Source organism: Tetrao urogallus, assembly GCF_951394365.1.
Source record: "Tetrao urogallus genome assembly, chromosome: 5".
Classification (NCBI taxonomy): domain Eukaryota; kingdom Metazoa; phylum Chordata; class Aves; order Galliformes; family Phasianidae; genus Tetrao; species Tetrao urogallus.
Genome location: NC_136818.1, coordinates 19,706,293 through 19,728,334, shown reverse-complemented (window position 1 = coordinate 19,728,334; position 22,042 = coordinate 19,706,293). Strand labels below are relative to the sequence as shown.

General features: G+C 37.8%; 1 protein-coding gene across 1 annotated transcript in view; it reads right to left on the bottom strand.

The window, feature by feature from the left end:
• NTNG1 (netrin G1) overlaps positions 1–19,047 on the bottom strand; it is a gene marked incomplete at both ends in the record, with an annotated part of 142,930 nt that extends 123,883 nt beyond the window's left edge. Inside the window, one exon of the mRNA XM_079536560.1 lies at positions 18,802–19,047. Within this exon, the coding sequence (XP_079392686.1) occupies positions 18,802–19,047 (246 nt within the window). The remainder of the gene's footprint in view (positions 1–18,801) is intronic.
• Positions 19,048–22,042: the final 2,995 nt, after the last annotated feature.

The window sequence follows — 22,042 nt, the reverse complement described above, 5'->3', positions numbered from 1 at the left end:
CTCCTTACTTCTTTGTGCGTGACAATTTGTCCATATGCCATCTCCTTAAAATTAAAGCTTGTACAAAGGGAGAATGGACCATGTGGATCACTGAATGGAATCTGGCGCTAAAAGGGTTCATAAATACAAGAGCTCCTAAATAACATGGTTGTATAAATAACTACTGTAGTGACAACATAGAAATTGCGTGCTCACGAGTCAACCAGATAAATGTATTGAACACTGAAGTTTATGGAAAATATGTATATTTGAAGACCAGTGCAGATAGTAATTCTACCCTCAGCCTGACTTCCCCTGCAGACTCCTACGACATTTTAAATGCTGCTACTGTCAGTTATTCTAACACTATTTTTATGTTCTGAGAACACAGAATCCCTCGTGGGGGAAAAAAAAAAAAAGAATTGAAAGAATTCTAAACAAAGAGAATCTGTAAAAGGTAGGCTGCTTAGCTGGATGAGGAGACATGAGAAGTGATAAGAAATGCAAAGACACCCAGTATGGGACAGAAGTATGTGATGTTTTAACAGCACCATCCACTTGTTTAACTTACTGGAATGCCAGAGTTGTGATGATAATCTTTTAAATTTAGCTGGTATGGCAAACTTGTACAGTTTCAGAAAGGCTATCGCTGTGATGTTCAACAACTCTATACAAAAGCAGGAACCTCCATGCACTGAGATATCAAGCAAAGATTCTAAAGCTATCAAAAGCTCAATCAATTGTTTTTAAGGTGCCTGAAGTGAACAGTAAGGCAGTAACTAATATGAATGACATTTTTCCCATCATTTTCTCATATTAATTTTCCTGCAGGAAAATCCTTAATCACACTGTTCATTAGGAGCTTGCATATTAAAGCATTTAGGAGCAACTCAGTACTCAAGGAAGGTCACAGTGCATCTGTGGAACTGACATGAGAAGCTGTGCAGATGTTCACTCCCATTCATTGCACTTTCCTAAAAACTACAGGAATTTTCTTGGGAATCTCTAATGAACTAAAAAGACATAAATCATAAAAAGACATAAAAGCATAAATCATGTTATTTTAGTCAGAGGTTGCCTAGTTTTAAAGAGTCCCCTTATTGTGCATTTAATCCACTACACAAATATTAAACGTAGTGGAAGTTATCAGAGGCTGCACGTATACATTAATCAGAAGTCTTCCAGTTTTGCTTTGTACTTTATTCAGTTCATGATAAGTTGTAGCATGATCAACTGTACATCTTCATTTCTGATGTTTCTGTAGCATTTTTTTCACCCTTTCCAGATGCACATGAGTCACTGCTCTGGAAAAAAGACCAATTCCATCTGATTATGGTTCTCAGCATTTATCACAGCAAAATATCTACAAATGCTTTGGTCTGTTCCAAAGAACAAGAAGCGACACTGATTTACATGCTACAAACTGAAAGGGAACATCAGAGGAGAGTATTTTTAAGTTTTAGATAATGCTAATCTTAGCTGGAAAGCCTTGTGGTTTTGATCCTTCTTGGATACCCACCAAACACTGAACTGTCTGCAACCCCCTCCCATTCCTTTCTCTCAGATAAATCTGAGATTCGAACGCACACTCTTGTTCTCAGAGAACATTATGTGGATTTGCAAAACTTTCTGAAAGACTTCCTGTCCATTAGCCATTGGCTGGTTTACAAAAAGACATAAATATAGCATTTTCCTCTTGTAACAGATGTAATCTCCCTGCAGTGTTGTTCGTAATGTTCGAAGGAAAGCAATATTCGTTTTCTCTTGGAGATGCTGAAATAGCTGCATCTCTTAACATAAACTGAAAATATGTTTGGAGCTTAATTTGATTCAGCTTTCAGAATTTCACACATATGGGATGAACACATGAGGATCAGCTTTCTGTAATTAGAGTGAGGCACATTAGGAGAGCTTCATCCTGTAAGGTCAGCTCTGCAGGAAAAAAAATGCAGTTTTCAATATTGTTAAGAAGCACCTAAGATATGCTCTTGCATTACTTAATAGACTGACAGTTTTATTTCATGTGGCATTCATAAAGCTGATGAAATGCAGATTCACATTATTAATTTTGAATATATAGTAAAAACTGTTACAAAAAATGCAGAATGAATTTGTATGTTTTGGCTTCTAGTTGATGTTCATCACTAATGAAGAGGGAGAAAAGCAGTCCTAAAATGCATGTCATCCTGATTAAAATTTGGAATGAGTCTGGGCATAATTCACAGCATCCCAAGGGTTGCTCCAACACATTGGTCACACAGGTTACAGCATAGTGGCTATGCTGACAGTCTGGAAAGGTTTTCCTTTGCTCCACTCCACTCCGTTCTCCTGCTGCTGGCATGGTACGTCTCCTGAATGTGCTTCTGAAACGGGGAGGACCAAGGAACAGATGGCATAATCCTTTGCCATGGGAGGAATTTTACTATGCCAGGGAAAATCCCCTGTTCCTTTTTCCAGCTTGCTTTTCAGCTACTTTGTATGGCCAAGGCAGTGCCAAACATTCAAAATGGGACTTAGGCATGGTGATTTGAGTGGATTTACCTCTAGACTTGCATAGGTGTAGGTGATGGCACAGAGGAACCCATGGCAGACAAAATAGGTGGCTCGTAATGGATGAGGCAGGGCTGAGCAGTAAATCTTCAGAGATAGTGGAGCAAGCCCCAAAAGAGACAGAGGTCTAATATCCGTTGAAGAGTGAAGATAAAAATAAATGTTGAACAGCTGCTCTACACACTTTGCACTAGTCAAGGACATTTTTAAGGGTAAATATTGTTTAGAATAATCCATTGTGCAAAAGCCTTTGGATTATCTACTGTTCCAGTAACATGTTTCAGAGTAGCTGCCCTGAGTTGCATCAAAGGACTAACTACAGCCTTTTTACTAAGGAAGTCATTAGGAAATCCATTTTATATTTCAAAATCTAATCAAAGTAGCTCAAGAAATGTAACAGCAGAGCAGGAGGAAGCTACTGGATGGGTGGTGACAAGGTGTTTCATAACTGAGGATCTTCAAACCCTTGCTGACAGCGTGATCAGCACAGAGGGACCGGTGCTCAAGGAAAGATATTTTAAGTCTGGCAGGAACGTTACTGCTCTTCTACAACCCAAATCATCACAGGATCAGTTTAGACGATCTTTTTTTCTGAAGGGCAGCATCTAGCCTACTTGGTATGCTTAAAATTTTTGAATGTATATTTTTGAAAGAAGAAAGCATGACAAAATTATGTAATTTAAACTGGCAGAACCCTGTATTTTGGATGATTCTGTTGTAATTAGTAGCTATTTAACATTGCAATATTTCTGCTGTGCTCCAGTACGATGCAACCTAGAAAAGCATCGCACAAAGTTTGAAATAGAAATACTAAAAGACCTGTAAGAGCAGTGATACTACTGAGCCCAATAGTAAAAAAAAAAACAACATTTACTAGCTACTGCAGTGTTCTTAGTGATTGGCTTCAGACTGGTGGTAAATGGACAAGATCCTGACACTGGAAGAAAACGTGAGGTAACATGTTGGTTATAAGACTAAAAGATTTATAGCATAGCTTAAAAAAAACACAAGTTGAATGAACTTTAGTAGACTATCCCCAAATTCACTGCAATTAGTAGGAGATAGCCTGCTCCCATTCATGCGTAAAGCCTGATGTGGCATTAAACCTGACTGCCCCCTGTGCAGAACTGTCATCCTTCACTCGCACTCTTTGCCTATTATACATTCAGGATATCTTCTTACTTTTTCTTTTGCAATCTCCCCAGATATAATCCATGCGTGTTTCACAGAGCTGAGTGGTGTCTGTGCAGCGCAGCTGAGCGCCAACTGCCTCTGTTTGTCCTCCAGTGCCGTGACACTTGATTCTGTACATTCTGGAAAAATCTGTTTAGCTATCCCACAGTGCCCGAGAGTGGGCAGACCATTGGGTGTATATGAACACTGGGGCTGGATGAAAGCCAGATTGGTTAATTCCTCATTTGCGTCTATATGTATTTAAGCTTCTTCCCAACAATATTTTGACCTGGGTAGAGAAAAAGAGCCATATGGCAACTACTGCCACTGGCAACAACTGTTGTTAGTATAATCAGGGCATTACCTAGGTGATTTGTTTAGATGCAAATATGTCACTAACTTGTGGCAAACCCTATTTCAATTAAGTTGCACATAAGTTAGTAGGATAAACCAGAGTCATCTTTATATGCATTTATATCTTGTCTTCTGCCATAAAGCTGCTTTCACAAGAAGTGTCTCTCAGGGTCCTTTCCACCTTCTAATCCCATCCCCAAATGAATTTGCCTACTGTGACACCAGACAACTACCGAAAGCCAGAGGAAGCACCAGTTGTACAGCACTATAATTAAAAAAAAAAAAAAAAAAAAAAAAAAGGCAGCACAATCAAACTCATCTCCTCATTTTGCTAAAGGCTGCCTTCTGATCTCTGATATTTTTATTGCTTATTTTCAATTTCAGTTATACTGTAAGATATTTAAAACGGAGACAACATCTTTATTTTTGTACAGTACCTGGTGCAATGAAGCACCAAGCTTAACTGAGGGTTCTGACAAACAGAATAATCTATTTTTTTTCAGCTGCTTGCTGTCCCATCAGGTGAATGATGTCTAAGGGAATCACTATTTCAGTAGCAAAGTGTTCATATTTACTTAAAAATCATATAGATGTGATACCTGTTTATTTTCTAAAATTCCTAATTTCCCAAGAAAGATTTTTATGTTTAATGTGTTTAATAACAGAACGAAAGTGTTCAATAGCAGCAAAAGACTCCCTCATAAAAAAAAAAAAAAAGCCTCAATGTACTGCAGACAAATAGTTTTATCTCCTCCTTTTTATGGTATAGCTTTTCTGAATCAAATATTAATGCTATTCATAATATAAACTAGTTCATAAACCATAGACGAGATGAAAACAGCACTGAAAGTTATTTGGAGCTACTCCTTCATAACTTTGTGTTAGCATGTTATTTAAAATGAAGCCTAAAAAGAATTCTTAAAAGCTTAGTGCGTAACAATATTGAATGGCAAAAATTACCACCAGATTACACATCAGCACTGCAGCGATTTTGAAAGCTTTTCTTTGAACTATAACCTTAGAAAAACAGAAAACAGATTGCAATAAGAACGTTACAAATAGTGAACAAGTGGAGAGTTATGCCTTTGATTAAAAGTACTTATGAAATTGTAATGTGAAACAAATTAGTGCTTTTTTTTTTTTTTTTTTCACTATGCAATGAATAGCTACAGTTCATTACAAAAGGAACAAAAGGATGTCAGCTCTGTAGGTATTTAAGATAAGTGTGGGACAATACGAAGCATCAGAGAATGGAGACTTAATCCCAAACGAATGCTATTAATATCATAAAAATTTAGCAACTCTGAGAATTCTCTACATCCTCTGCCTGGAAATGGAGACGACTAAAATGAGATGCAAATCAGTGCCTTTATCTAATGAATAATGCAAATGAGCGCTCTTCTTATGGTGCAGCAGTCTGCAGGATTCCTCTCTGCCTCACCTCACATTTCTTGTGGATTTAAGCACCATGTGTCAGAAGAAATTAGAGGAAGGAATTGCCAAGAAATGACAAAGCCTTGGAGCCCCAAGTCAGTACAGACAGCAAGGTACATTAAGATGCATGGTACAGAGGAGGAGAGAGTTGACATCTCATTAAAATGAAAATGTTGCTATTTTTCCTTCACCTCGTTAATGGAGTTATATGACATTGTAATCTGCAATTATTTGTGTGGCTATTAGTTAGAAACAACCTACAAAATGATAGCAAACCAGGATCTCAGAAAACTTTATAAAATATATTTTTTCTTCTATAAAAAAAAAAACACACAACAGTGGTGCTATTATTCTCTCTCTGATATAAGTTAACTGCATCAGCATTTTTCTAACAGCATCACAGAGCACGCTGCATCTTATACATTAGTCACAAGCCTCACTATAACTTTCCCTTGGCATCTAATATTACCTTCTAAAAATATTCTCAAGCAAACAAACCTGAAGGCATGCAAGCCCTGAAAATTAACTCTTTTTCTACAATAACTATTCTGCCTGAATACATTCCTAATTCAGAATTCAGAACAGATTCCATCTGTTCCATTAAAACACCATAGCGTGCAGACCAGCCGTACTGTCTCAGCTGCTGTCATGTTCCTCCTCTTTGTCATTGCATTAGATCTCAAAAATGGAGATTTGTGAAACATCATGCTTTTCTGATAGGTATTTTCTTAAAATACAGAGCAAGCAGAGTCAATCTAACATAGCCATTTGCTGTGTGGACATCTTCTTAGTTATCAGGTACAGAGTGATAAAAGAGCGGCTCAACCATGGAAGGGAATTCCTAAAGATTTGCAATGCAAGGAGAGGCTGGCCTCGTCATTTAGATGCACAGGAGAAGCACAGGGACTACAGGTCAGAGCAGGAGAATTTCCAGGCTGTGGTTTGGCTGCAAGGGACTGGACTGAATGTTGAGTCCGTCTGGCTGTGAAAGTGATGGTCTGAGAGCAGGAAAACATATGCCATACCCTGCTTTGTGCCCTGCTCATATGCACTGTGCCCTGCAACTAAGCCTGTGCAATGTCACAGGCAGAAAATGTCGGAATATATTCTAATTATTGAATGTTCCCTACACTGCAATGACTGATAAAACACTTTTTCTGACTTGAAAGGGAAGATCACCCCAAAGTCCTGAGCCATAAAACTGGGAACTTAACACAATCACTACACTTTAGGGTGCCAATCATATGATACAAACTCAGGGCCACATTTCTTCTGTTCACTGAGCTATTTTTGTGAACCAGCTGGTAACAAATCAGTGTTGTAATTCAATAATCCACCAAACAGATAAATCTATGAAAGCAGAACAAATGAGATAAGGGATGTTTTACTATATGTCCTTTCAGGAAATATGAAAAAGAAACCTTTTTATCACAAGCTGACAAAGACATCATTGCTATTTATAGTTGTACTTCAGTTCATCAGTTGGAGGCATGCTGAAGATGCTAGAGCACTAGAAACATTGCTACTAAATTAAGAGCTTGCAGTTCCTTTTTATTGTTGAAAGCAAAGCCATTTCTCTGTTGGACAGCCTGTTGCAAACTTCATAATAGTGGGGAAAAAAAGATTTTTTTTTTTCTGATGGATTTTCTCTCAGTTCAATCCTAGTGAATCAAGGGGGAATTGCCTGGGATACAAGTCTATGAAGAATTTAGTGTGAACTCCATGAAAAGGTGACTTGGAATCAATATAGCATTTCCACTCTTAAATTAGAGGGACATGAATAGGGGCTCTGGTCCTGTGTCTGTTAGCACTTACCATGCTAGGAACATACAAAGTATAGGATACCAATAGCAAGGGCAATGAATACCATAGAGGAGAGAGGAAAAAATCCAACAAGAACTAAACAAAAAACTTAGTGTTAGAGCAAACTAAGCAGTTGATTTGAAGCAGGGAGACAATTAAAGTGCAGCATTTCTGAGAGTAATAAAAATGTCACTACAAATGACTGATTGTTAGAAGTCCTTGGCTTTTTCTTAACACTCTAGTTGAATATGGTGTTAAATCAGTTCCAAGTGATTACTAATGGTGTATGTTACTTTGACAAACTCAATGAATTGTCTATCTATTTCATAGATCAACTGTAGGTTAACGTTGGATTTTTTTATTTTTTATTTTTTTTACAATTTTAGTTCAGTACCTTTACGTACACAATTAAGAAGTAAAGAAAAAAAAAAATTGGCTTGTGCCAAAATTAAAAAAAATATATGTTAGACAATACTGTTGCAATCGTACAAGCAGTTCTTACATGAAGAAATGCTGAGTTCTTTGGCAGGATAATACCTGCCCAAGAATCCTCAAAGATCTGCACAGAAATGTGAGCGACCTCTGTCCTTCCCTGACATGCAGCGCTGTATCTCTAAGTGCTCAGGAGCTATAATATTTCCTGGGATGCTTTCAGAGTGTATTCCTCCACATTTCTCTGAGTATTCTACCTGCCAAAGACCAGGATTTTGTTCACCATTTCCAGCAAAATGCTGTGGATCTGATCACTCATTAAGAGGGGATTTTTTGTGAATACCAAACACTTCTGACTTTTGACTTATTTCTGTAAAAGTAAAGATTGCATTTCCTGAAATGCTTCATAATCGCTCATAGTTATAAGCTAACCAATTACTAATCCAGAGTAAAGCAGTGACAGCAAACATCTGTTATTAAAATGTTAAGCGTTGCTCGTAAAGTCCTGAAGTTGAGCCTTCCCAAGGCCTTGGATATTGGCTAGGCTGACATCAGAAAAAAAAGCAGCTATGACTGGTTGGGTAACAGCAGTTTAGAGAAGCTCATGTAAAGTGGTGCCATTTAAGGAAAATTTCTCTTAGTCGTTTTCTGAAAAACATTAATCTTCCTCTAAGTCTCTTTTGGGGTATCAAAAGAAACTGGTCCGGAAGGATGAAGATGCTGACAACAGTGCATGGGTGTAATGGGAAATGGGGTGGTGGATCAAAACAAAACAAAAACAAAAACAAAAAAACCCAAACAATTCACAACTGAGGCAAAGGCTAAATTCAGTGGGGTCCTGCTGTTGCTGAATTGTTTCTTTTGTTTGTTTGTTTGTTTTGGATCTTATGCAAGATTTTATTCCAAATCCATGACTTAACAGCATTAGGTATTTGACATGATGAGATCACCAGAATGATATTCACTCCAAATTCTTAGGCACATTATTATTGATCAGAAGTTTTACACACTGCTTATTAAAAAGCTGTGAATGCTTTTTCTGGACTCTTGCAATGCATGTATGCCTAGGGCTGTGCCTTAGGACAAGCGGTAGTAAGCAGAAGTCCTCTTAAAACAATGCACATTTCAGCTCATGTTTCTCCTATTCAATTGCTGACCTCATTAACCTTAAGGTTTTTTAAAGTTCTCTAAGAGGATTGCAAAGACCATTCACCTGTCCTCAACTGAGGTTTGCGTGGATCAGTACCATTTTAAGAGACTGTGTTGCCTAAAGAAGGATAGCAGGAGCTAGAAGTAAAAAAATGAATGAATCAGCTCTGGCTTCTTTTCAAGCTCTAGAGCCTATAGAGGATTCACAGGGTTGGCACAAGGAAGGAAGATTGTAGTGTTCTTTGTGGTAACTACACATCTCACTCTTAAGTATTCCTTTTCTCCACCATTTTCGAGAGCCTCCATTTCAGCAAAGCCAGAGAGATGTGCTGACCCCCAGGGAAGGAAAACATGTGAATGTGGCTTACAAAAATAAGATTTCTGAGATTTTCAGAGGTTAATAATTAGTCCATCAGTTAATGATAAAAAATGTCATGCTCTTCTATTTTTTAAAAAACTTTCTTTCCCACTCCATCCTCCCCCAAAGAAGAAAACTGTTGAACTTTTGTTCTTAAGCTTGCCTTTAAACATGTAAGCCCCAAGCCACATAAATGATGATACACTGCTACTGTGCAGTGCTAATACTGATAATAATGCAAATATGGAGAACTGCGGGATGATTATTCAGTGATAGTCTTCTGCCCTTTTTAATTATTTACAAATATGATATGAATGAAGCTAAAATAATATAATTTAATATGCAAAGCCTAAAATACGCTTTCACAGCATTCTTGCATGGTCCAAAATTGCCAAAACTGAATCTAAGGAGGGAAAAAATAATTCCATTAGTCAAATCGTGTCCTGTCACTAGAGGCAGTAAAACTCAGAAGGGTGAAATATAACTGAAAAGATTGGGAAATGAATGAAATTTAGTGAAACTGCTTCTGACGATGAAGAGTTAAAAAAGATACAGGCATACCATTAATTCTGTGCTTTACACTAGAGTTTCAGATTTTCCAGTACAGAGGACTTAAACACACTATTAAGGAAGCAGTATTTGGGCACGATTCATTGCTGTCAGTAGAAATTCTTTTGGAGTGTATCAACTTGAATGGAAGATTGTATTTTAAATCCTGTTCATGAAAAACCAAATACTTGTTCTTAAGCATGAAATATACATCGTGATTCACCTGTAACTGCTTTTTTGTTATTGAAGGATATATTTTTTAAAAATCTGCAAACTTTTACATTCTTAACCCTTCTTTTACTTTTTTTTTTTCCTTGTATGTGAAAAGTGCTGGCATAAATTTACACCAAAATTTTAGCAAGGAAAGCTACTATGCATGAACCCCTTAAACCTATTACTTAATGCTTCTGGAAGTTTGAGCAATCTCTTGCAAGTGAGACACCTTGCTAGGATATTTCTGCAGGCTATCCCTATAGTATTCAAACTGCTTGGCAGTTCCATATGGTCAAGGAAGCCAGGAGGCATGTCAAAGTCTGGAAGACTAAAAATAGAGGGGAAAAATAGAACATGTAGATTTGTTTTAGTAGTCAGAAAACTTACATTCTGCACTCTTTTCTATAGCAATTTGCACTGTTGCTTTTAAAAAATGAGGATGTTCGTGTAATTGCTTGAAGATGAGGATGATGTTTGTGTAATCGCTTGCTACTTTTTTTTTCACCCAGTAATTTGTAAATGTTACCCACATGAAGTTCTGCTTCTAGTTTTCACTATAGAAAGGAGACTTATGAGCACGTATAGATAGTAAAAATCAAACTGATGAGTTCAAATGATTGCTCCTGACAGCTTTACAGTCAAAGAAAGAAACTAACCCAACAAACAAACAAACAAACAAAAAAAAAACAACCCAGAACAACCTAAAATGCAGAGGGATGCTGGAAAGAGAGTATGTACATGTGAGAAAATACTCCGCTTATCATAGTAGTGTCCTCTTATAAAGGTTTTACAGCTACTTAGCTATAAAAAAAATTCTTTCTAGGCTAAAGCATGACATAAAACATCTCTGGTGTAGCATCTCTTCCTGGCAATAAATAACATAAAAATTCATTTGGGCCCTTTTCTTTCCTCCTTTTTAATCTTAAATTCCACATAAACAATCTGTGTAAAGACTTAAAAGATAAGATCTAAAGCCATTTTATGGAAAGTACCAAATAGCAAATGTCAAAGCTATGTGAAATCACATATGCACGTGCCAAGCTAGCTCAATGCCAAGTATTTTCATGTTTCAAACTACACCTTTATTTGTAGTTTCAGCACTTTCTAAACATAATGAATAAAAACAAATTACAGGTTTTCTTCCTTGCATAAGGAGATGGACAAGTTCCATATTCTGTCAACAGGGTCTGCTAATACTTGGCTGGATTTCTCTGTTTGTTCCATGGTACACAGCAGAAGGAATGAGATGGCCTGATTATCATCCGAGTCTGGGCATACTGTTTCTTGAATGCTCTGACGCATTACTGTGTGCTTACACGTTTGCATGGGGACAATTTGGACAACTAGCTTCTTCACAAATAATGTAAATGACTAAACATTAAAATCAGTATGTGGAAAACAACTTCCTTCTGTCTTCTTGAAGGACTTCAGGAGCACACACTAGGGAGAACAGTGGTTCCGACCTTACACAGAACTTGGCAGAACTCTCAGCTGAGTTCACTTCGTGTGGTTTCAACTATGAAGCTTACAGACAAAAGCTGGAACACATGGAAGTGTCTCAGAAACTTGTATTTGGTTTCCAATGTTTCTTAGCAGTTACGAAATATGAGACCAGCAGGAAAAAGGAAAGCAAAGCTCTGGGGTTTGGAGAAGTACAGGTACTAAATGAGGAAGGAAAAATAATGTTTGTCTGCTTGATTTGGACAAATGTGAATAGCATAAAACTAGCTGTGCTCAGTTCTGCTGAGTAAATTCAAAATTTGCAGCCTGAGTTCTGCCCCTCACAGCTGGAGGGTATCCAAGGCCACACTGGCTGTGTGATCCTTCAGAGCGGGACAGGCCTGTGAAGCCTGGCACTCCAACAGCTCCCAGGGCCTGTGTGTGTCCCCCAGCACCTTCCACACTGCTCCTCCTGATAGGCCCGCCAGCACAGTGCGGACACAAGCCGAGGCAGCACAGGACAGGCTTGAGGCTCCTGTGGCTCAAGCATGCCTCTGCCTCACTGTGAGAGGTACAAAACAAATGCCGCTAAGTAAAGATTTTGCACATAAAGCATTACTTTTACTGCAGAAGGTGGCATTAAAGATGCAGGGGATTTCGGTGCTTGGAGCCAGGGCAATGCTAGCTCAGGTATGGGGAGAAGATTATTTCAGGAGCCTGAGGACAGCAGAGCAGCCATTTTGTTGGTGAGTGGTGCCACCCTCTCCTGCCACCAGCTGCTGAGAATTGCTTGTTTGAGGATTTGTAAGGACAGCTGTTCAAGAAAAAAGGTCTCCGAAATAGTTAAAAAATATCTGAAATTAAATAATAACTGAGTTACTTTGGTCATGGCACAGCCCTCAGTAATCAGCCAATAGAATCTATGTCCTCCCAACCGAGTTTCTTTCAAATATGTGTGTTGCACAGCTGTCACCAGGTGACAGAAGCCCCACAATAATCACTTATTACTGAGGAAATGCTTATTACTGAGGAAATTTTATTTGACACGTTATAATCATTTGCTTTCTAAGATCAGCTATTATTATAATCACCATTTATTGATCATTGCATTAGCTAAAAATGTCTGCTATTTCCAGCTAACTTCAGGAAAATAAAGAAAAATGAGATAATTAACCAAATGGAATAGGGACAGTGTTAAAAGCAATAATGAAGCAGCTTCTATGATGTGTGTGTTCAAAATATGCCTCTTGTGAAAATGATGCACTTATACGTTCTGGTGATATGTGCCTTAATTCTTTGCAGCAGAAAAGAAACAGAAGCCCTCAGCCTTGTTCAGGTACCCTGCTCTTAACGGGGCACGCTTTCGCTATGCTTAAGATTTGAAAACGTTGCAGTTTATAAGGTGTAACATAGGAAGCTGGACAGAGTTTTATTAATAATTTACTGGGAATTTTGTTGTGTGCACATTTGTTTTTCTGACAATATGTAGTTTTGATTTATGGGAAATTAGTAATTTTTAGATTGGTTCCAGTTGAAAGAAAATGCATTTTAGCATTTTTGTCCTGTTGTCATTAGCCATATTTATTTATTTATTAATTTATTTATTTCTCTCCTTTACAAAAGCAAGAACTCCTTTCTTAAGAGGCTTGAGGAACAAAAGATTTTAGAAGTTTCGGAGGACACAGTTTCAGAAGATGCAGGTATGCTTTTTTTTCTCTGTGTTGGCTGGTGAAAGCGATCCTGGGATGGAGGGAGGAAGGAGCAAAGGGCATGGTGCTTTCTCCTTGCCTCCTTGTCATTCCTGCCAGATACTCTAGACTAAGGCAATAATATAAGGACCAAGGTGGTGCTTTGATGAGAATAGCAATGGCTAGAGCAGGGGAAGACAAGGAGCAGGGCAGCTTTTAGCTCCCCAGACACATCTTGTTGTACTAGAAATGAAATTAAGCATCTATTAACTTGAGAGAAAATGCCAAAACAACAATCCTACTCCCTGAAAGATGAGGTTATTCCCAACAACAATAGAATATTCCCAACAATATAAATGAACATTTCTATTAATTAAACATGCCCAAAAGAGTCTAAAAAGAATGGACACATGTCTGTGAAAACTTTCAGGTCTGTACATACCTTTAAAATATACAACCATGAAAACTCACATTAAACAAGGCAGTTATAATAGCCTCATCTGTAACTCAATGGCCCCATTCTCCTCCGAGCTAATTAATAAGGTTACACAAATGAAACTAAAATGAGGTATTTCTTCTGCTTTCAGGCAATAAGAGAAAATACTTTTTTTTTATTATTATTATTGGCATCCTTTAACAGTATTGCTTAGTGCTAGTTTAAAATATCCTACCCAAGAATGCATGCATGCCAGAATGTTTCCAAAAATACATTTTTATTGAACATTTTGATTTATATGTTGCTCAAAAGAGTATCTGCTCACTTAATTATTTCTGTAAACATAATAACGGTATCATTAACTATTCAAGAGTATTTTCCCTTTTTCAAAGAATATGAGCCTACTTGTAATTAAAGAAATGCTATATTAATGATGTTGAAATTCTCAAAGGGAAAAATGTAAAGTCCAGCTCATAATATCATACCAGAATTACATGTACAGGAGACTTTCAATAATCTTTGTTTCTTAATTTAGTTTTGATTGGCTGTGAAATACAAGAGTAGCACTCAAGGGCTCAAATTTCTTCTATCATCAGCACTTCTGCTCTTTAAACTGTACAAACGCACACGACTTCTGTCTGTAGGCTTCTTTCCAAGTTTGTTTAACCTATGAAGAAAGTTGGCTATAGGCAATAGATAATTGCAGATAATGTCATCATTTTTTGAGCTGTTGGGATGTTGGATTGTGCTGTGATTGCTAGTTACGACCTAAACATAAGCAGAAAAGTGTATTCTTGTGTTGCCATTTCAGCTGAAAATGACAGTTCATGAAAAAAGATCCACTTGCAGTTTGCAAATTGCAGCTATTGCCACTAGGAGTCTCCTGGTTAGGTTTGTGAAGAATTTGCATGACTAAGACTGGCAAATAGAAAGCAAAGTCGGTGACAAAAGTTAGATTTCAGCAAAGGAAGATAGCCCCTTGAAGAGGCAGCAGGCAGCTGCTGAGCTCCCAGAGCCACGCTACAGCTCCTGCTGTGCCTGTTGACCCTGGGGTCAAAGCACCCGCAAATGCCATTGACAGCATGCAGCAGGAATGTGGGAGCTTGCTGTGGAAAAGGATGCTCAGTTTGGGGCTCTCACTCCTGATCATGCTCTTCACTCTAGGTGGCTCCTGGCAGTCACACTGGGCTAGAGCTGACCAATTTTTTAAAAAGAAAGAATTCAGATGCAACCTATACAGTATTTTTGTAGGACAAAAGATGGTTGTGGTCATGGAAAAGATAACATTTGCTTCTTTTTGTAAGTACTGAATTTTGTGAAATTTTAATAAGTGTTTACAATTAAGGAGCTAAAGGATTTCACCAACTGTTATTTATTCCTGGAGATTCAAAGCAGGTAAGTTTTGTAAATTGAAATGCTGCAGTGCCATGAGAACTAGCACTTTCAGGTAGTTAAAATTTTGCTTTGCAAAGTGAATTTTGAGAACAGGAAGTCATTCCTTTCTCTTCTCTCTTCTTCTCTCTCTTTTCTCCCAGGCCAACTAAATCTCACTGTTTTGTGCCAGACACACCGTTACTGATGCTAAATGCTCAAAATTCATGAATTATAGAAACAGTGGCCACACTATCCCAAATGCCATGATCATCCAGCACTGTGGCTGACAAATGACAGTCAAGCATCCTTGCAGAAATGCCACTGAAAGCAAATGTGTCAGCTGCCACCACCATACATGCCTCACTTTAGGGACGCTAGATACTGCTTTAAAATGTACAGGGTAGACAGGAGTTACCAGTCAGCCCTTTCTGCAGGGAAGGAGAATTACCCCTCTGGGAAGGATGCTGTCACCTCCTCCTTACAGACACAACTTTGAGGCCAGAAACGGCAAGTGCTAACTGCTCTAAGCCATTTATTTCTTCATCATTTTTTTTCATGCCTATCTTCTCAAGCAAAATCCTTTCCCAAGCCCTAAAAATCTTCTCTGACTTTAAAAATGATGAAATTTTAAATAACGAATAATTCTGTGGGCTGTGTTGCTTTTTGAGCTTCCCAGTTTCATTTTCAAACTTCTCTTTGTCACCAGAAGGACTATGACAATGAAGACGGTATTTTAAATGAAAGCAGAGAATCTCTCATTATCATAGGACTCCAGGGGTTTGAGGTTTCAGAATAATCTCATGAGTTGTCAATACTGAATGTCACCAGAAACTATAATGTTATTCTCAGAACAGATTGCATAAAAGCAATTGTGGGATAGTTTTCCTGCTGCCTGCTCCCTAGAATACCTACAGATGGCTGTCCTGGAGGGATGTCTCAAAGGTACTTAAGAAGAACGAGCGGCCGCATGCTGGCATTAGCTACCAACTAGACGAGTGTGCTTGCATTTTGTAACAAATCTGCATGTGCCAAAACTCGTTATTTGGTCTATCAGCTAAGCACTGAATGAAAAAAAATCAAACATAATGCACTCCTAAGACCACTTAATTGCATGGGAAATATGCAGAAATACATATGAGGCTAATTTTACTATTAACTACCCATCTTGTTTTCTACGTTTGATGCCTTAGTCCCACTGGCAGCCTTCTAAAAAATGTGTCCTTAAAAATATGTTGCCAGGCCCCTACCAGAGATGTGGGCTCTGCTGGGGCATCCCATTCCAGTGTAGCCCAGTCTGACTTTTAACTAAGTATCAGGCTTTGCTGATACTTAGATCCTGATTGGAATCCAGAGCCCATTCCTCTCATGTCCCCTTCCATTGCGGAGACAAAAATACTTCTTTGTTACATGGTTGCATGCATTGCAGTGTATGATTACATTGTACACTGTTGCAGACTCTCACCGTGACACTCTCCCCACTTGCTTTCATTTTATTGTGATCTTTCAAAAGGAGTTAGATGAGATCTCTCAGTCTGGCTGTTGTTTAGTGATCTTATCTATACCATGCCATAATTGACATGGGCTCAACAGATAGTTTCTTAGTCAGTGTAATTTGTGGTGAACAGAAAATTTAGGCTGAATGGAGAATGGATATGGCAATAAAACAGAAGATTGATTCAACTTCTTTCTGCTCCAGCAGAAAGTAGGCTTGGCTTTTTGGTATCATTGCTTTTTTGAGAATATCTGAAAGGACCCTTATCTCCAAGGAATAAAGAGAAGGCAGTTGAGCATTAGCCTGATTTGAATAACAAAAAACGGCTACACAGATTTAGTACGCTAATATCCAATATTCACAGCAGTAAAACCATACATTTTTATAAGTTTGTTCAGCATTTTGCTGTGCTGGAAAGAAACGTTTAAATCTCTGCCATTTCAAATTCAGGATTTGCTTTAAGTACAAGAGCACGCCTAACAGAAATGCACACTTTTTCCACTGCCCACTTCCTCATAGTATGACAGTGCTATTTTCTTAACTCATTTTCCTAAAAATAAAAATGAACACAAAAATAAAAGATCTGCTCATTAGGAAATGCCAAGGCTCAACCCTACAAATATGTAAAACCTTGTTTTGAATGATGTATAAATAGACATAGTACAGATGGACATGAAGCATTTTTTTAGGGAAGGGAGTGCTTTGCTGCTGGATAATACGTCAAGAACATTAACTATTTCTGTCACTTTCATAATGTTTCAAGTAAGTCAGGCCATTACCTATGCATACGTGCATGCAGAGTTCAGTATACATCCATACTCAAAGCACATGTAACCATTTCCCATGTAGCAGTCAGTCCTTCTAAACCCACATAACTAAATACATTATTTCATTGTGGACTCTCTCTTTCTTCCCCTAGCCCCCTTCCCCCATTCCAGTTCTTCCTCTTTTTTCTGTTCCTTTTGTTAGGATTTTGTCAGCCTTCTGGATCTTACAAAACAATGGTGTTCCATCTGTCATCTTAGGTGATTCCCAAACAAACCTTCATCCCATTTTTGCAGCAAAGGGCTTCCTAGGTCCAATGTTTACAGGGGAGTTCTGGCACTATCTTTAGTACTTATACTTCATCAAAATATTGTTTTAGTATTTTTAATCATCTTTGTTCCAACTAAAGAGTCAAGTGATAGCCAAGGCATTCAGAAGTCTAAAATAATCACTCGGTATGGGAACTGCTGCAATGTTTATCTATACTAGAAGGATGAAGTGAGCAGTGGACTGCCTCAGAAAAACAAGTTTTCTAATTTACTACATACTAGAGTTACTAAATGTCACTGACTGAGGACTCAATTTCATCATTTCAGTTTTTCAGGGAGAAAATACACATCACAGCTTGGGAAAAAAAAAAAGAAAACGAAAAGAAAATACTATACAGGGTACATTGCTTTTAAACAGTGGTTGCTAAAAGTTACTTGACGTTTAGAGTGTCAAAGCTGTGTCAGCAGAGATGGACTAGCAGGCAGAGAGCAAGTGGTGCAGTCAAAGGTTCACAGTGGATGTAATTTATTCACGTAGCTCTGCAATTTATCACTTATGGCTCTTACCATAATGTACGTGGGAAGCAGCTGTATGCATGCACATAATGTCCTAAATGTATGTGTGGTTGGACCTGAACTCCTTACAGAGCAGTAGTGGTTGCAAATGATACCATAAGGCGTTTAAAAGCAAATTTCCTTCCTGTAGGGATTCTGTCACACAGCTATGATGATTTGTACACAGGCAAACAAATGGCTTGTGGACTATTCCCAGCTATGATAAGCTCACCTACCAGAACTCATTGTTTTTTCAAATCTAAATTATCTAGGTAATGTACTATAAATTTCCAGTGCTTTATTAGTACATATAAGTGTTTCTGTGTGTGTGTCTATATATATTATATACATGTATGTTTCTGATACCTGTACGATTATTTACCTCTTATGTGAATAAGTGTATTGTCTTTGGAAATTATGCTGAATTGTACAGGACTGTGATGCTTTCAGGTGATCATATTAGAATCACATAAGTCTTTCATGATCCAGGTAACTGTGCCTGGTTAGGGGTTAGCACACTAGAAGTTCTACATCGCTGTCTTTTAACTCATTAAAAGTTGACCTAAAGAGACACCAAATTCAGAAAAAGTCAAGTTAGGCTAGGTCCCAATAGGCAGAATATTGCATTGTCCAGCTTAATGTACTGCTGGGCATTTTGTTTACCAGCACATTCAGAACACATAGCATATTTTCCTGGATATTTATATGTGTACTATAGGACGTCAATTTTGCAGCCATCTAGCACAAGTATGTTTCTGCTTGTTATGAAAGTGAAAAGCTTGCCTTACCATTGCACAGAAAGTCTCAGGAGGATCTCCACATGTTATATCTGGGGGATCCAGAGTCACTCTTACGTATTTGATCATGTCTCTGGCTTCTGGCTGGCAGGCCATGTAATCCCATACTTTTCCTTCTTCTGTGTAAATTTGGGTCTTACACACGTCATAATGTCCCCACACAGAAGGATAATGCTGCATCACAGAAGATACAGTGACCCAGAGGGCGTGAAGTGACAGAAATCTTGACAAATACATCTCTAAATCCTTTTAGGTCACCTTTGTAAAGATGCTCAGTATTGACGTATGTTCAGTCTATAGATTATAGATATATGTACATATGCACGTATATATTTTATAAAATAGGTTCCAATTCAAACGTGAGGCATTAGGATACAGCGTTTGTTTTACTAAGTTGAAGACTTTGGTAGAAGCCACACAGACCTCAGTGACGGCCTTTCACAACAATGTAGAGCGTGTCCTTTGTCTTATAACTTATTTGTCAGGGCTTCTTGTAAAAGATGTCCAACAGTAGATAATAATTTGTGAAGTTGTGGGTCTTCAGCTACACTGTCGATAACCCTGAGTGATCCTCCGTGTTCACGGCTCACAGGGGATGCCCAGATGCACTGATAAATCGGTATCTGAAGCAAAAGGGTGAGAGTCTACAGGCTGATGTCTGTTTCCCGTCAATCATTCTTTTCTTCTGGCACCAGCACCCTTTTAGAAACAATAAGAGTTAGAGTTATTGTCCAAGAATCAATGAGTTACAAAACATATTATGTGTTGACATTTTGAAGGTTTTGATGCAGTATAAAGCAAATTGTTATAATATGGATAACCTTTACTGTGGGTGCTGTGCTACAACGGACAAACTACCAAAATCATTCAAAGTGAAAAGTATTTTTGACATGAAGGATTGAACTTTGCTCTGAGAAAGACAGATTTATAATGTTGCAGGTGAATTACGTGTTTCTGCTTCCAAATCTGCATCTTCAGCCTAGCATTGCCCACAGAGCAAACTGCAGAACTTAAACATTGCTTGTGTTTTCTAACCAGGCAGGTGGGGGAGAAGGGAACCAAACACTGCGGCAGAATAACAGGAAGGCTCTCTTATTAAAGAGATGAGTATCAGGGCTACCAGGTGCCAACAGTCTTTTGGCAAGAGGACCTCAGTGAGCTCCAAAAGTCTAGCACATTTCTTACATTCTTTTTTGGAAGACTAACAAAGATACTGGAAGCACGCTTCCATTTCCTTGAAATTTCTCTTTGGCATTGTTAGAACTTTGCTCTTTCTTTTTTCTTTTCTTTAACAGCATTTTGCTGATCATGCTTATAAATTACTAATAGGGATAATAGGTTGTCATTTACTATGCTTTCCCCTTCCAGTCTGGATGTTGTATTTTCCTAGCTTTGGGGGTGGTGTTACCTGTATACTCAATGTTATTTCATGGCAAATATGTTTATTTCACAGCAGCTACATCCCTTTCCTCCTCTTCAAAGAGCAATTGGAAATTCCCTCTGTTTATTTCACTTCAGTCTTATTATTACACACAGAAAAACCCATGGTGTTATTACAATGACTTAACATTTGTATTTGGTAAAAATACAAACAACATGTAGGGGAAACTGCAAAGATGGATTAAGTTCTCTAAACATAGACAGGCAAAAATGAGACTGCAAACTCCAACTCATCTCTTTCAGCCTGTGCCTGTTGCCAACCCGTGCCAGCCAAGGACAGGAGCTCAAGAGCTGGCTTCAGTGGCAGAAGAAGCAGACGCTGCAAGAGGAGGGTTTTATACAGTCACTATAGCACTTCTGCATCTTTTTTGTCTGGATGACAAAATCTAAGCAAAACCTTCACAAGACATCAGCAACCGTAAGTTATCATATTCTATTGCCCACTTCGCTTATTCCAAAGTTTAGATTATGCTCTGTGCCATGAACTTCATTTACCCAAAAGCCACATAAAGTGGCCTGTGACTTGGTGAACTCTTGAGTGTGTTGTTTTGGTAACACACATTTTCAGAAGTTATCAGTTATCTTCAAAGCTATTCACAAATGGCCTCCCTACATTTAAATAATGCTTCATCTTAAACTGAGCTAAACTACAGACAGCATGAAATGCCAACAGATGGTTGAATTGTGTTTCCATAGCAAAGTAATTTACAATAATTGCCGTATGGACGTAAATGCAATTTTCCATTATATTCATCTTATCAAATGTTACTATACAACTCCCGTGTATTTTGTCAGAATATGAAGAAAATATCTGAAATTTCATACCATGACAATTCTCAACTAGATCAAGTATATTTGAGCCTCAGATCTGATTTTGATGCAAAAGAAGAAATATCTAAGACTAAATTAAAATTAGATCTTTTTAAAAGTCACATGGTTTAGTACCATAGCTTTAATAGCAACCTTATGTTGCTTTTTGTTTGTTTGTTCTCTCCAGTGGCAATATTTATTTATCATCTTGGATTTCACTAATTCAAAAAATGTTCCCCATGTTCTTTTAAAGACACCCAAGACAACTTTGTATTCTTCCTCTGTAGTCCTTTCTAGCTTATTTTTCAGGAGCAAAAAAACTCTAAAAAGTCCCATAGTTTAGCAGAGTCATTATACAGAAATGAAACAACTGCTCTGCTGGGGAAAAAAAAAAAAAAAAAAAAAAAAAAAAAAGCAGAGCAAAGAGAGAGAGTCCCTTGACATAACTCAAAACCTACAAGTAATTTCAGTTTTATTTTGACAAATCAAAACATACTCTGTATTGGAGAAAACTTGATCATAGCTGGAATGAACGGTTGGTGAATATCATGTTTCTGTGTAGAAACAAGAAATTACAAGATTTAATTATCTTTAGTCTACAAGCTTGTGTATTAAGAAAAAATATATTTGTTTTCTTTAATATTTTCCTTGCTAGCCCTTCACTTACCAATAACCTTTTATAACTGCTGAGATGCAGATTTACAAATAAAGAGGACTGGATAGGACTGAAATAATGGGAAGAAAGCCGCTACCTTAACATGCTGTTCTAAAATACTTCCCATATAACGAATTCTCATTAAAGTAAGCCAGAGTCATAATGATGGTCGTTACACAGAATTATAGACTATAACATCGATCGAATTTAGTGCACTGACAAGAAAAAAGTGCAGAGGAGTGCAAGACATCTGAGTATTAGACAGATGTAGAACTGTATAACAGACCTCCCTGACAAGAAGCAGCCAATTATAGCTTAAAATTCTGG